Genomic DNA, 16,773 nt, shown 5'->3' with positions numbered 1-16,773 from the left:
TCTAGTTTGAAAAAGCTTTGTTTAGCAACCTTTAATGAGTCTTTGGGTGAACATCCTCTGTAATGTTATGATTAATGCTCTCCTGTTGGATGTATCTGTGCTTACAAAAGTAATTCATATGATCTCTGGAAGCCAGGGAACTAACATTCTTTGTGTTCTGCCTTTTACAAACAGCTAAATCAGTAAACACCAATGCCAGCACTGGTGTATGTACAACAGCCTGAAAACCATTCTTAAAGAGTAATATTTAGAGCATAAATACCATCTGTGTATTATCCCCCCTTTGAACAAATTGAAAAAGAGAAAAATGAACTGTAGCAGAATGTTTACCTACAGTATTTACTGTATTATTAAGTAAACTTACTAGTGATCAAAGCTTCTGTCAAAAGCACCTGTTGTCACTGTGATGTCTTTATTGAAGCACCAGTATTCAGTCTAGTCTTGTGATTTAAAAGGTATATTTGTCATCGCTGATCAAAATGCTTTATCTGATGATATTTCTTTCAAGGCAATTGATCAAATTCTGTAAGTCATTCATTTTGTTCACTAGACGCACCTGCTTTTCCCTAGGTCCCGATTAGAGTGTGACAAGCATGGCAGAAAACCAAATCAGCCGCACGTGCCTTGTCACTCAGCTTAGATAGCTGCATTGCACTCTGCTGTTTCTAACTAGCCTTCTTTCTTTTTGCAGCTGTATCTTCACCATCTTCATTTACAATGAAAACTAATACACTGAGCACGACAGTGCCTAACTCTTATTACCCAGGTAACCAATTTTTTTTTCTTTGCTTCAACCCCATGTAAATTTTTTCATTACAGAAGCGTATGTAATTATGTTATTATACTCCTTGCCATGGACATTTAATACGTGTTCCATGTAACCAGTTGCTTACAGTACCTTTCTGAAAGAAAACTCAGGAACGCTTATCAATCATTTTCTGTTCTCTCTCTTTTTACCTTTTCTGCATTGACCTGCTTATGATGTATGACAGATCCATTTGTGCCAACTGCAATTTTAGGTGAGAACATTTCCCTTTATCAAAGTTATTGCTGAAGTAATTTAGAAAGCCACAGACAATAGTATGCAAAAAAGCTGTAGTTTTATGCTCGAGGGAGGGGTGGTAGGCTTGTCTACACTGTGAGTGCTAAAGACAGTTATCAGGCTTGATTTCTACTGTCACAGTGCAAGTCAGGGGAGAAAAAAGAGAATTTTAACAAGTGGATTTGTGAGGAAATGTTTATGCATGTATTTGGAGTGATACAAAAGAATTTGATTATCACAGCAATTGAAATAGTTTCCTTCATTTTTTTCCTTTTTTTTTTCTCAGAACAGAAGATGTCACTTTTTAAAAACACCTTTTTTTTCCTAATTAGACTATTCACAATGTAGAAAATCAGACAAAATAGGGTTTGGGCCATCCACCAGCTATCATTTCTTACCATAATGCCACGGTTTCTCACATGATTGTCAAAGTGAAGTTTCAGAGGAGAGTTGGTATTTTGAACAGCAAAATAATAACATGACGCTTCAGTAATACAGTTTATTGTGCATCAGGTGTCACAGGTATAAAATAAAGTGGTAGAACTATAGTTTAAAAACATACAGTTAGTATACAGCATTTCCACAGGGAATTTGGGAAATCCTGTTGTTGTCCAATATCAGAAAGAGAGCAATTTCACACAGTAAGCAAATTGTAAACATGAAGTACCATTGCATTGTCAGTGCCGAAGAAACTGACTACACTGTCTTGTATTTATTTACACTTTCTTCACATAGTAACTTTAAACTAAACAGGGAAATACTTTAAAGTGATAAAATACAGAGCAGTGCTCTTTAGCAAGAGTTCAAATTCCACTGCCAAGCCTCTCTACTCATCTTACTATTACTGACATTTTCTCCACCAATTTTTTTCTTCTTCTCCTTTTTCTTCACATCACCATAAAAAAAATGAAAAATAAAGACCTCTTAACTGATTCCTTTCTTTAAAATTCAAGTAAAACAATCTTAAATAGAATGAAGCACAGAGGAACTTCCAGTATAGGAATTTGATCTGTGAAAGGTTGTTCTTGTAAAACAAGATTTAGAAAAGTGCATTTCAGTGTGTTAACTTTGAGAAGGAACCAGTGTGTTTTTACACATTATGTAAATTTGGGAGAAGGTAATGGTAGTGACTGTGACAATGTAATAATCTGCATGCAAATGAAATTTGCAGTGCCTTTTAACTGCCTGAAATGTTTAGATTTTTTTGTGTGTGCTTTAACATTCACTCAACACTTCATCCAGTAGATGTTCTGACCTTGTGGGTGGGCAAGGAGAAAAGTGTTATCAGGAGAAAAACTTTGAGATTTTTGTTGTCTGAGTTATTCCATCTTAGTTAATGTTTTCACTGGTTTCAGTTGGTTTTCCTTTTGTTTGCAATCCTTTGCAAAAAGTAATAGTAAAAATATTTGTTAGCTCTTTTTTCCCCACAAAAAATAATCTTTAAGTAAGCAGTTCAGATATCAGACAAACACACTGGAAGAAAAATAAATAAAAAAATCTTTGCATATATAAGTCTGTAAAGTCTTGAATGAGTTTGATACATATTTCATGGTCCAATACAGCAACATGTGATTTCCCATCTCAAAAAACCTTCTAGATATTTCCATGTAGATAATGAATATTTTTGTAGCCTTACATTTTAGAAGTATTATGAATGGTGTCGTATTCAAACAGGGTTTATTTCTCAAAAGGTGTTTATAATTGTTTCTATAGGAATAATGTTTTACTTCAGGTAAATCAAATTAGCTGTGTTCAAATCAGTTGAAGATTACAGCTATTAACAGAAGTGCTGTGTTTCTGTTGCAACTAACACCTGCTCTTGTCACCTTTCAATGTTTAAAGAAGCCATTTTAGGCAGTAGGGTCAAGTGTGTAGTTAAAAGTGTGACCTCCTTGGAAGGTACAGGTATTGCAAATGGCTGAGCTCAGTTTTCTCAGTCAGAAACTCCTGCAATGGCTGCAATACACTTACCATTTCCAAATTTCTCTATAGCACAATTTTGGGCCTATTCGTGCATATTAGGAACTCCACCAAACAGAAAGAGAAAATTAATTAAAGCTAATGACGTAAAGTTCAAATGGGCAACAATCTTACTTCTCAGTTTCAGATATGAGGAAATTTTCATATATTTGAGGGAAAACTTTCATGCTTATTCTAATAACTGAAAAGAAAACTTGAGAGCTCAATTAAAGCTTTACATGACAGCCACTAAATTTACATGAGTGTAGGTCATGCTTGTCATGTTTCAGTTGTATGTATTACTGAAATTGGAGAAATAAAAGAGTGCTGTCCTGAAGATAGCGTGCTGGGTTTGCAGATGCCTTGCATGCTATAAGGTCATATAAGTGGCAAGTTAATATATTTTTTTAAGTGTTGTACAACTCTATGGGAATCAGTAAGTGGGAAGTAGAATAACTGAAATTGTAAGAGATCTTAAACAAAAGGGACAGACTTCCCATTCTGTATGAACATTCCATCTGGAAGAGCTCACCCTTCCAGAGAGCAGAAATGCTGAAAAGCTTGTGCTAGAGTGCTCAAAAGCAAACCAAAAAACTGTAATATTTGTGGTTTCATAATATATCATATAAACCAAGGAATGTAAGTGCTTTGTTTAAAGCAACTTAATACATTATTCCTGAAGAAAGAAAAATGGAATTAATGTAACTATAAGAAATAAAGAGACGGAGAGAGGAAAATTAAAACAAAGGAGGTCGTGGAAAATAAACTAATAAGGATGAAACTGCAGCTTTGATAGCATAAGAATCTGATGTCTGTTAACTTTGCATTCATCCCAGATATTAACAGTTTGGGTTACGAGGGTTTCCTTAATTTGGAGAGGAAAAAATAATGATTAAAAAAAAGCTAATTCTCTAACGTGCTTCCAAAATGGAAATAAGCCACCCAAAAATCATAATCCTACACTTTTTTTTTTGTCTTTTTTGTCTTAGCCACTTTGTAGTTTTCAGGTGCCATTTCAACAGCAACATATTGTACCTACACTTGTATACCACGTTTCATGCCATGCATCCCAAGGTGCTTTGCAGTACAATTTTATCACACAGTAGACAGAAGTTGTCAAATTCTCTCACTAAATGATGAGTCTGTTTTCTTCTAGATTGATTCAGGTTACTAAACCAGCATGAAAAATAGTGCACATACTCATGCCCATAAATTGTTCTCTGCTTGGTTTAGATTTAAATGCACCTTCCATACTGACTGTATGAGGACCAGATTTCATACATCTTGTTATCACTGTGAACTGACAAATCCTGAAATCATTCCTGAAATATTATTCTTCGAATTCTGTGGCATTAACATCTATTTCCAGTGATACAAGTATGACCAGAATCTCACCTTTAATGAGATGTGGTAGTATGTTTAGAATGTAAAAGAGAATTCGGGACCTTTTCATTCAGAAAAAATGAATAGTTTTCAGCTATGATGTATTTAACTTCTGAATGTGGCTATATATTTTTAGTGCTTCCCTATCATTCATTGTATTTTACAAAAGATTTTTTTTTTTGTATATTTATAAATATATTCTACTTGTAAACCTCTTGCGCTGTGCAGCCAACAAGGAGTACTTTGGCCAAGTCAATGCCCTACATCTATAATTGCAGTTAAAAATCAAGAACTCCTTGAGATACATAAAATTATTATTTGGGTAGCAGTAAAATGTATTTTTAATGATATTTTGACCTCAGAATTTGGGTTGCTTTTTTTTTTTTCTTCTCAAGTCTTTACTAGTCTTAAGAACTCCCATCTAAATAGGAAGAAAATGACTTTGCTTCCTTAGTAGAGAGCATTTTCATATCTGTTTTATTGCAAAGTGTACATTTTGATCTCAGTTACATCTTTGTGAACTGATTCACAGTAAGATAGCTTTGTGCTATTGGAGTTGATTTATACAGAGAAACTGAGATCAGAATCTGACTCATTTAGGAAATCACACCGTAAAGACTAAATTACAAACATAAAATTACCTGTAATTATTAATGTAGTACTGTTGCTTATGCCCTGTTTCCTTTTTCTCCTCCTCTTTTTTTCTCCTGATTTGTATCTTCTTAAAAGTGCCAATCAATGGTAAGTTGCCCATTTGCCCCATGGAAGAGATGTGGAGGGTTGGGAGAATATGTGTTTCATCCAAATTATAACCAGCCCACTGGGTTTTCCTGTTTGTTGGCTTGCATGTCAGTTGACACATAACATTTCACGCCTAATGTGATGGCTCATGATATACCGTGGTCCTAAAGCATGTTCAGCAGCCAGTCAAGACATTTTTCCTGATCAGATGATCCTCTGCATTTGTCCTCTTGTAGTTTGTCTCTAAACGTTGTATCAGATCTACATTTCCATTGCAGTCCTAGCTTGATGAAACCATAAGCCATTTTGTGCATCCTTTTATTTTGCTCACTCCAAACATTTGCTCTAAATTTGCAGTGTAAAATATTTCAGTTAACTAATCTAAGAAGTCTACAAGTCCTGTTTTGTTCTATAGGACTTGTTGAAGTTTCAGAATGAAACTTCTATGCAACTTGGAACCAAATGCCTGATGTAAAACTCTTTTATAATCAGCCAGTGTTATTTAAAGCAATACTATAGTTCGGACTGCTCTGCAATGCTTCCATTGTAGAACCATGGAATTTGCCTCATTCCAATCAGTCTTGCAATTTCCCTGTGTAAACTGCTCCATGGATTTACTGTTCTTCTGGCACATAGCCTTCACAGACAGAAGCAATGTTGATGATGTCAGATTTCTGCCATTCTTCTAGAAATCTGTGTGATTTGTATTTTTGTTTATAAGTAAAAATGAGCCAATACATAATGAGATACTCTTTTCCTAGATGAAACCCATACGATGGTCAGTGACACAAGCAGCCTGGTTCAATCCCATACCTACAAGAAGCGAGATCCAGCGGATGTGCCCTACCAGACTGGACAGCTTCATCCAGCCATCCGTGTAGCTGACTTACTGCAGCACATCACCCAAATGAAGTGTGCAGAAGGCTATGGATTTAAAGAGGAGTATGAAGTAAGTGTCAGATCTAATGATCTGATTAGTGTGTCTTCTGCCCTGTTGGCTTTATCTGTCTGCTACCTGTACCACAGAATGGGAGAAATAATTACTCAACCCAGTAAACCAAGTGCTGTGTCACGGGAGGTACTGAATGGAAAGGATCACCTCCACAGTAAGCAAAGTTTCTGGTTGTAACAAGTCAGGATGAAGAGTGAGAAGCAAAACCTTTCTTGGAAATCTCTGCCTAATTCTACTTGCAGAAATATGTATATTGAAAAAGCAGCTTCACTAGCATTCTCCTGGAACTTACACTATTTTTCTTTTACTACTATCTGATCAGACTTGCCCTGTAACATGGTATTACTTGGGAAATCAAGTTCTAGAAGCAATATTTTTCACATTAATTGTGAGAGACACTCATCATTGCAAGGGTGTGCTCACATGTTCAGAGAGGTCCATAAGGCTAAAAAATGTATTCTCTGCTGTCTCAAATTTTTCTTGCTTTCTGGAGGCTATCTCTAATACTCATTGTTTTTTATATGAACTTATAGTCTCTCTTTTTGCTGTTTGGCTTTTTTTTTTCATTCAGCTTTTGTTTCTTCCCTTCATGCTACATTGACCTGTTCTTTGCTGTTATCCTCTTAGTGTAAAAAGTTATGACCACTATGTCCTGGCAAAGAATAGAAGAATGCAAAATCATGACTGCTGATCTTATCTTACTTGTGAGATAAGTCTGTCCATCTAGGTAGAAGAAAAAAAAAGCAAAACACAAGCAGACCTTGCTCTCATGCCCAAAACTGTGGGTAATATTATACCCTCCTTTGAAAATTTGTTTATGCTGTAGAGCATCAAGGAACATATTGCTCCTCATCCGAATCGTATAGCTGAATCAATGGCAACATCTCAGCCTGGGTTGGCTTCTAACATGAGACCCTTTGAAATCTGATAGGTCCAATATTTTAGTATTTAGAACATACAAATGAATGCCCTTTTTCCTCTTTTCTTTGTCTTCTACCTCAGAGTTTAAGGAGTTTATTAATGTAGGTGGGTCTCACATGGTATTATAGAGTTTCTCAGAGCAGATCTTAATCCAGAAAACAAGTAGCATGAAAATATTACTTCACAAAGGAAAAATAGTTATGATTGACCCACAGGACTGGACTACAGAGTGCCAAAATTGTCATAGGAGTGCGTGAGAATTTGTGAAATAATTTTCCACTGCTGAGATAGAAAGATGCACTGCATAAAAATTTGTGGAGTCTGATATGTGGCATACTTGAAGCTATCAACTCAAAGCACTCTAACTTTTAATGCTTTATATGGATCTAAGATAATGTGCACATACTAAAAAATAACTGTTCTCTGTTCTGAGGTCTAGGAAACAAATGTGATCAGCAGCAGCCCACCGTCCTGTTCCCAGGGGCAAGTTATTCTTGACAGAGACTGTATCTACTTCAGTGCGTAGTAGTGTCCATCTAATGGAAGGCCCTATCCAAATTGCACTGCACCTCTAACCAAGTGTTACAGTCCTTAATTTCCTTTCCTTGGAAACTGAGATGTGAGAAATCAGAGGAACAGTTGTTCTGGTGTGATGTTATTCCAATGTAGCCAGTAAGAAGCAGAGTAATCCAAATGCAATTTTAACCATCTTCTCAAAATAGAAGCCAGCAAAAAAAGATCCTTTCTTATTCTTTAATCTGATAGAAAAAGAAGGGATGACAACCAGCGAAAACCATTTAAATTGCTTTCACCCTGTAGGGCAAGCAACAGTTTATCTTTTGGTCATGCACAGGTGTGTTCTGCTCTAGGGGCTCAGTGTATGGTGCTTAAATTTTGAAGGCAGGAACTCATGTATTTGCTGCTGCAGGTCCTTCACTACAAAGACATTACTTGTTTATATAATACCTTGCTTAGTTTTTACTAGCCTGCTTTTTGCAAGAAATAGTGTTTTTGAGGCATTTGTTGTGCTTTGTCATGACGGCTGTATGATATAAAAATTGCTTAAATATGTAATTGTTTAAACTGGTGTTTGTAGCATTATAAGCTTTCAAAGCCCATGCTTCAGGCCCTTTCCAAAGTCAACGACGACAATTTTTTTTTCCCCTCAAATGTAGAAAACAATTAATTCCCAGAAGGAGCTAATCACTTGTCAACTTTCATTTGTGCAGCTGACTTAAGCAAGTTTGTTCCTTTGAGCTTTTTATGACACTGTTATTTTAAAATGATAGAATTTTATTCTTGTCTGTGGAAAAGATTTGCTCATCAGCCAGAACCCTTTGTACCAGCATTAAGCCTAGAGGAAAGCTACAATTAATTTATATATTAAAAAAAGAGGACTGTAAAATGGAATTTATAATGCAACCAACGACATGGCTTTTTAACTACAGCAGATCAAACGATACTACAGAGAAACAGTTTCCAGGAAAATCACTTAATTTTAAGCTTACCAAGCTGAGTAATGGCATCCCATTACAGACAATAAGTACAGTCATGACTGATGACAGTAGATGCAATACATTTGGGTGCAGTGTGTAAGTAAAGGGAGATTTAAGATATTGCTGCATTGTATAGGTAATATTCTATAACCAGAGTAAACTACAACTAACTATATATTTCAGGGTTTTTTTCCACTGACCTACTGCAGTATTGTTTTTTTTTTTTTTTGTCCATGTGCATTGATAAAAATGCTCAATCTGTTGTAGCACTGCTAAGATTGAGAATCAGTTTGTTTATGCTGTTGTCAAACTGATACTGTCCTCTTCACAAGGTTGACCTAGGCAATGGAAGAACTTTTTTCCTTGTAAGTTATCAGAAGGATAACCGTCCAAATGAAAGGAAGAAATGGTTTGACAGGGGATTTGTTTTGAATCAAGTCTCATACATGATTTTTGCTCTAACAAGACAGTAGGATTATATATTCTCAGCAGGGAAAGAGTTTGGTTCAGGAGAAATTCACACAGGATTCGCTCTGAAAATAAATCTGTTGAAGTGAACAGAAAGTGAAGTAGCACATTACCCATTAGCGGCACTTCAGAGGAGTAAAAGGATACGGTGCACTCGCTGTCATGCATAGTTATAAGTGCTTTAAAATAAAATTTCATAATTAGGAACACAGTTCACAATAATTGGGACAGTAGTTCACAATCCACGTAATTTTAAGTCCTGTTGGCTTCACAGTTTTTAGAGTAACATAACCGAAGCAAAGGAAAAGGTTGAAAAATCATCTTTTGCAATGACAGGCTGGTGCTTGATCGCTCCCTGCTCCACTCTGCGGTGCAGTGGCCCATTTGATAAGCTGAGTACCCTCAGGTCCCATGTATAGGGCCTCGAGAGGGCACGGAACTTGGCAGGATTGTGCCCTTCCCCATGGAGAAGAGATACTTTGTTCTCAATGCTGACAAGATTTTGCTGAAGTATTAGTAGGGAAGCATCCTGGCTCTGCTCCTGCTGTGGCGTGTGTGAGGATTCCTGTTCCCTAGGGCAGAATCTGGCCCCGAGTTTTGGCTGCAGCCGTGCAGCTTTGGATCTGGTGTCTAGCTGTGTCTGCAGAGCAGCAGCAAAGACAGGCATGTCCTCAGCAGTGCGTCAGTAGCAAGTTCATGCCCATTTATCCAGGTGTTTCTCAGGTGCGGAAATAGCATGGGTACATTACTGTAAGCCAAGGACTCAAGCACAGACCTTCATTTACAGCCTGGCGGAGTGTTAATGATTGGAAAGGATTGCATAGAAATCCTTAAACTCTGGGAAATTTCCACACAGCTAGTCTGCAGTAGAGTTTTAAAATCCTTTCTATCCCCTGCCAGACCCTTAAGAAAGGAAAGGTTTTGGCTTGGTTCCAGCAGCATTAGATTGACAGAATAACATTGGCCTGATTACAAAACATCCTCTCCTTCCCTCACCCCCCCGGTCCCCCCAACTGTGCATTATTTTAGCTGCTCCCCACTTCCAAAGCATGAGAGCTTGCACTAATGATGGAGAGGGAACATTGCTGATCTCCTTTCTGCATTACAGAAGCTATTCAAATAGGATAGAAAGATTAAAGTGGTCTAGTGTATTTCACTACCTTTTTCTCTTATACTTGCCACCTTTTCAGACTTCCTAGTTCCGCAGGGCCTTACACTGTGTCTTTTCACAAAGATCAATATCTGTTAAAAGGTCTTAAACACTGCTGCAAAGGAGTGAGTTCACATCCTTCCTAGGGAGGAGATGGAGTAGGCTTCTCTAGGCCACCACAGCTTAGCACAGCTAGGATGGAAATGGAAAAATTTATTATGCTTATTGTTTTAATTAAGATTTATTTTAGACTCTATTTTTGGTTCTTTCAATCTACAAATTATTTTACCTGTTTGCTGTGAATTGTTTTTTTGCCAAATAAACCTCTGTTGATATAAGTCTCAAACAGATTTCAGAGTGTCTACATAAGAGCTTGGACTGGTTTAGTCGAATTGATTTAAAAACACCTTTAATTAAACTGGTGCAACATTGTGTAGATAAAGCCTTGCAAAATCGATTCCGCATTATGTTCCATGACAGGGACTTCTGAGCTTCCATTATCTCAAAAACTGAGGTAACTTTGAAAAGCCAGGGTTTGCAGAGGGTATCCTTCTCAGATCAGCCTCATTTACTGTCACTATCAGCACTGTCAGAAACAGGCTTTTAAAAAGGTTTCTCTGTGTAACGTTAACTTTAAAGCCTTTCCCTCTGCTCTGTCTCTCACCTTCCTTCTCCTCCCTTCCTGAAATGCATTCCCTTTCTCAAGGCTTTGTGGCAGTTCAGCTGTTTCACTCAGGAAGCAATTTTAAACTAGTATCATTAAGGCCATACTGCTCCTAATATGAAGAAGTTACATGCTGTCAAGACACACTGTACCGATTGTGCTGCTTTTATGCTGCGTGGTCTCCATCCACTCTGAGGGGTTGCACCAATGTATCTATATTAATTGCTAAATCACTGCACTTAAACAGGCAGATACTGATGTGAATACAGGCACAGAGGGCCTTTCAAGGTCAGGAACATGAAATGTATTATCTAATGTATGTTAACCAATTCATTTTATTTTAGCACTTCTTAACACCTATTATAGATTGGTAGCAGTATTTTGAAATAGGTTCCCTGGTCATGGTCACTGTTTAGTTATACCTTGGGGGATTGTGGTCAAAGGTGATGATGAAAACTGAATAATTTGAAGAGGATTTGGAGGTGAGTGCTGAGAATAAAGGAGGGTAGAAACAAAACATATGCATTGAAATGGAACTTCAAAGGTACATAAGTAGATGTGCTGTCTGTCAATGAAAAAAGAGTTTTTCACACTGTGTACTGGCGGCCTGTGAAGTACCTGCAGTAAAAAAGAGAACAGCTTAAGGAAACAAAATAAGAAAAACAAACTCTCTTAAAACAGCATAAATACAAATCCTGGGCTTTAGGAGCAGAAAATTTTGCAGGCAAGCTTGGAATTTTTTGTGGAGAAAGTTTACCCCGTAGTTACCCACTGAAGGCTTTGCTTTCTCCAAACCACTGTTACACAAATGTCTGACTGAGGACAGAAATCTGGTAGAGTTTCCTTTTGCTTCTGTCATGCAAATGCATGGCAGACCAGAATCTTGTCAGCTCAACCAGCTCTTCCATCACAGGTTTTCTTTTTTTTTTGTTCCAGTTGTAAGAAAAATGCAATGCCACATAAAACTTCTGAGTCCTGTGCTCTGGGGCCCTGAAACTGAAACTTCATGAATAGCAGGAGAAATAAGAGTTTTGTTGATGTTAGGTTGATATAACTGCTGATAGGACTCAGCTGGTGTTGCTTTTTCTACGTTTGTTCTTTATGCCTGCAACTGGCATGTCTCACCTCCAATCTGCACATTTTTATCACGCTTTTTGCCTGATTTTATTTGATATTCTGCAGCACCTGCTGAGGCAGTCAATACCACAATCAGTGCAGGTTATTTTCTATCCTGCAAGACACATATTAGAAAGAAAGCAAAAAGACTCTGGAACATCAGGAGGGAATGAGGGCATTAGTACATAGTTTAAATACATGAAGGGCAACATATGTGTCCTCCAGAACTGGGAGAAAGATGACTTTTTCTTTTTTTTTTTTCTCTTTTTGTTTCTGTAGTAATGAGAAAACTCATTGGAAATTGGAAACATAAGAGAAATCAAAACATAAGTAAAATAGTGGGAATTTATCCTGTGGAATCAGTGTGGAAGAGTATTGGAAATACTCCTCTGTAGTGATTCTTGCTATTATTTTTTGTGAAATGCTGTAGATAATTAGATAGAGCTGGAAAAAGTCACCTTAATATCCATTTGTATCTTTAGTCTTTAATACTGGGAAGTTGCAGTGGTTTGATTATTGGCATCATAAATGTTCTTTTTTGTGCACAATGGATAACCACTGTTTAAGGCGATAAAAAAGTTTATATGTGAGCTGGGGGTTCCTTTTCCTTTATCAAAGGTCTGTGTTCAGAATACCCCACTTTCATCAGATTACCGTGAGGTCTGCAACAGCCTTCCACAGGTAATTTATCCCTGTGTGGGTTTATCCCAGACTCACGGATGCTGGAAGCCTCAGCACCAGAGATCTTGTCTCAGGAGGTTAAAAAGAATGGTAGAACCAGGCAGCTGATGTGTCCGCAAACGATGTTTTGGTTTGGAAGTATTAAGGTACTCCAGGTCAATACCAAGCTGCTAAAATGAAGTCATTCCAACCCACAAACTACATTTGCTAATATATAACATACACAAGTAATGACGCAGCCTCCCAGTGCATGCAGTATCCCTTTATTTCTTTAGTAAGGGTAGCTTCAGTTGTTGATCACTCCAAGGGTGGTGACACACTGGAACAGGTTGCCCAAGGAGGTTGTGGATGCCCCATCCCTGGAGGCATTCAAGGCCACCTGGTCTGGTGGTTGGTGACCCTGCAGACATAGCAGGGGGGTTGAAACTAGATGATCATTGTGGTTCTTTTCAACCCATGCCATTCTGTGATTCTATGATCAAAAGGAATCAGCTGGTAACAATTTCAACTGGATGGTAGTTGATAGAAGTTTGGTCTTCTCACTTCAGAGACACTTTCATTTTACTACATATGTGTTGTGCCAGTATTATACAATGCTGAATCTATCCTTGATAACTGAGAATTTCTGTTCTTAACAGGTTTTGAATGTATGAAAGGTGCTGTCTCAGTGCTTAATCTCATTCACACAGCAGTTCCTTCCTGTCTTGTGCTGCGGTGATTGCCCAGTGATTGAGGTGCCCCAGGAGTTTCTAAATCTCATTGTTTCCTTCTCCAATTCTTCCTAAATGCCTTCTCCAATTCTTCCTAAATGCCTTCTCCAATTTAAATAGATGTGCACGTATATGCAGAAGCAGCTTTCTAGTTTGCTTTCATTAAAGCAGGTTTAATTAAAGTTTATTCTTATCACAGATTATAGATTTAGGCAGGTCGTGGCTTCATTACAAAGGCTTTGGGTTTTTATCTGTTTGAATAATAAAATTGTGGAGGTATATATGTTACAGCCCCTCCATACCCCTAGGATTACTTTCAGTGTGGTGCAGGCAGCTGTTTGCTCATGCTGTGTCATGGCTGGTACTGATCAGTCAGTTAGCTGAGTGTTAAGCTCCTGTTTTCCTCTCCTTGATACCCCAAACATTCTGAACTGTATTATATGAATTCAAGAATAAGGATGCCTAATTCAGCCCAGTCCTTCAAGTTTAGGCTGCATCTCAAGGAATGCCTGGTAACTTTTAAGTGCATCTGTCATAACAATTGCATCCCTTTAAACACTGTTAGAACAGGTGACTGATAACTGTATGCAACTTAGTTTTATGTAGACTTAGAAAGCTTGTTTTGGTTTGGTTTGCTTTTTTTTCTCTATCTTCAGTCCAACTGCACAGCGGTCTTCAAAATTCATTTTAATTTTGTACCCCTTTTATTTGACTCCCTGCTTAGGATCCTTTATTCCCTCAAGGCATTGCAAAATCTTTCTCAGTTTCTTATGGAAGGATTTGTAAGCGTGTGCAATGCCAAATTGGAGCAATAAAAGAAATAGCTTTCGAGTCTCACTGATTGTTGCCAACTTGGCAGAGAGCAGAACTTTTGAAATCCAGTATCCACATCTGATAACTCCAAGTAATTAACACAGAGGTTATGCATTCTTTTCAATGGAAACCATCAGCCTTTTTCCTTCTACCTCATGTTTTGCATGTACGTACATGCCTATTCTTTTAGTAACCCACAGTCACATATCGTTCTGCTATTTTAGTGTGTGGAATCTGTTGCACTGTTATTCTCCAGCCTGCCCAGTCTTCTTCCCCTTTAGAAGACACAAGTTGAGAAACAGTCGAGGTGCATTAAGCAGATTTCTCTGAATCTGTTTTACTCTGTCTGTTAGGCAAGTCATTTTTGCTGCATAATCTTGCCACCGTGCTTTTGATAGTATCGCATCTATGCTGTGTACCTTTTCAAATTAGGATTTAGTTTCAGATTTAGTCAATCTATGTGTCATTATGGGTTATTGAACACCACAGTAGGAAACTAAATGAGGCCACTAAGCTTCATTTCACTCATAGGATGAGTTTCCAGGAGGAAATATTCCAGAGCAGCCATAGCACTCACAGTCTGAGGTGATGGGTTAAACTTCATAAATGCTTGTGACAAGTACAATTCAAAAGAAATTAAAGTTTTTGAAGCTATATACTGCATATTTGCTCCAGACTGATTTATTAATTATTCAAATAAGGCATTGAATATTTGATCAGAATCTGTAATCCCTTCTTCAGTTAACATATTATTTACTTTTGAAAATTGCTGATGTACCATACTTTTCCCACTGGACAGGCAAAAATGAATTGGTCCAATTTATGTGCTCAGAGTAATATATTGTACTTTAATGTTAAGGATATTATTCATTATCTCCTACTCATATAAGCTTCCTTGCCTCCTTCATATTTTATTATTGCCCTTTAAAAAGACATAAAAAAATCAGTCATGTAGTTATTCCATTTTAAATTATGCAAATGATGTTAAATGCAATTATAATCTATTCTTTTATTAATTATAAATACACCCAGTGTGTTTTCTATGGACTGTATTTTATTCACTGCAAATAATTATGCATTTTAGTCTATTGCTGGTTTCACGACTAGATCATTATTACTGAATGTTTGTAAAGCATGAGGAATACTTTTCAAATCAAGTTAGCATAATTTAGCTATTAGGAGTTTTAATTCAGCATCGGTTTATCCACAACATACCTAAAATATGCATAATTTTCTATAATGTATTTGTTTTAAATAAGTTAAAATAGCCATCATGAATCTTTTAGGAAATGAAAATCTGTGTTCTTGTGTACCCCATGGCTTTGTGTATCGTCTAAAGAAGTTTATTGTCTGCAACACAAGGTTTTTTCTTAAACGTTTCCTGCAGTGCTTCAGGAATTGTCCTGTTAATGGAAAAAATGATTAGCATTTTCCAGCAGGAAGGAATTTTTGGTTACAGCATGCTGATTTGATGGACACGGGAAATTCTGTGGGAAACGATAAGCCCACTGCAATTGTGGTGGGCCATAGTTGGGCATCCAGGCAGGTTGGCAAAGACTCCTTCCACCCCACTGGTTCCCTGCCAGTGTCTCCATCCATCTCCTGCATGCTTCAGTGAGATAGCTGCTCCCCTGGGTGCTAATCAGGGCACAAGCTGGGCAATGCCAGCACATGGGTTGTTGCTGGATACTGCTGTTCTCCATCTGTTTGGCTCTGTCTCTGTCTTACTAATAAGCGGGTAGGAAGCCCTGTGTCCTCAGCCGCTCATCGGAGAGGTCCTGGCTTGTCAGCCAGTTCTGAGGAGATGCAAGAAAGGAAGAAAGATGAGGATAGCAGCTATGGAACAAAACTGGCTCCTGAGCCAAAGCTGGTGAGAAAAGTGGAGTGTTCATGGAAATAAGGCAGCTCAGGAGGTGGGCAGAAGGAAGAGCAGGCAGTCTTTGGGAACTTGCTAAATGCTGTCAGAGAGATTCAGTATTTCTAAAATGATACAATAGCAGCATCAGTCATGTAGAATTATTGGAGTTAGTGGGTTTGCAGCTTGATTCAGGACTGATGAAAATTCCTAGTATTGACACTTCTTCAATAGATTGAAAAAGGATATTTTAGACTTAGATTTGGAGCCCAAGGCAAGGGAGGACCTTAAGGATGAGCTTAGGTTCAATACATTTCAAACAAGTGTTAAGGACTGATTCAATATGCATTGCTTTCTGTTCTGTATTTTACTGTTCACCTAAATGGAAGCAACACTAAGGTTTTTGTATACACAGACATCAGACAACTAATGGTTTGGACATGTTTATGCTGCAGTGGCAAAATCTGAATGTCTATCCACCAAGACAGTGCAGTTTCTTCCCCCTAAGACCTCAAAAAGTTTCATGGTTGACAGTGCTGTGCTTTGTTATATGGAAGAAATGAGTGCCTTGTGTTTATATAGGGTTAAAATGCATCTACCTAACTGAGCCCTAGCTTCCAGGTGCCTAGGCAATTATCTCTTACTATGTAACAGTAAAGAACTGAAAGAACTGTGTGTATGTATATATATATATATATATACACAATATATAAACAATATATATTTATATTCATGAGACAAGCCATCTCCACTTGCACACCACATACCAAAGGGGTAAGGAACTTCTTTGATGAACAGGATGAGTTCAAAAGCAGACATAGC

At 37.6% G+C, this 16,773-nt stretch overlaps 1 protein-coding gene across 11 annotated transcripts in view; it reads left to right on the top strand.

Annotated features, from left to right (window-relative positions):
* The window catches only part of PTPRM (protein tyrosine phosphatase receptor type M), a 451,026-nt gene that overhangs the window by 356,151 nt on the left and 78,102 nt on the right, over positions 1-16,773 (top strand). For 6 of the 11 annotated variants that reach the window (XM_052703740.1, XM_052703738.1, XM_052703735.1 and 3 more), the window contains 3 exons: positions 692-766; positions 993-1,019; positions 5,887-6,074. In XM_052703740.1, the coding sequence (XP_052559700.1) occupies positions 692-766; positions 993-1,019; positions 5,887-6,074 (290 nt within the window). The remainder of the gene's footprint in view (positions 1-691; positions 767-992; positions 1,020-5,886; positions 6,075-16,773) is intronic. The other 5 variants (XM_052703741.1, XM_052703737.1, XM_052703734.1 and 2 more) reach the window with 2 other exon arrangements.

The sequence above is a fragment of the Tympanuchus pallidicinctus genome, unplaced genomic scaffold (assembly GCF_026119805.1).
Source record: "Tympanuchus pallidicinctus isolate F22 unplaced genomic scaffold, pur_lepc_1.0 scaffold5, whole genome shotgun sequence".
Lineage (NCBI taxonomy): Eukaryota > Metazoa > Chordata > Aves > Galliformes > Phasianidae > Tympanuchus > Tympanuchus pallidicinctus.
Note: the sequence above shows the minus strand (reverse complement) of the source record. Positions and strands in the feature narration are given on the sequence as shown.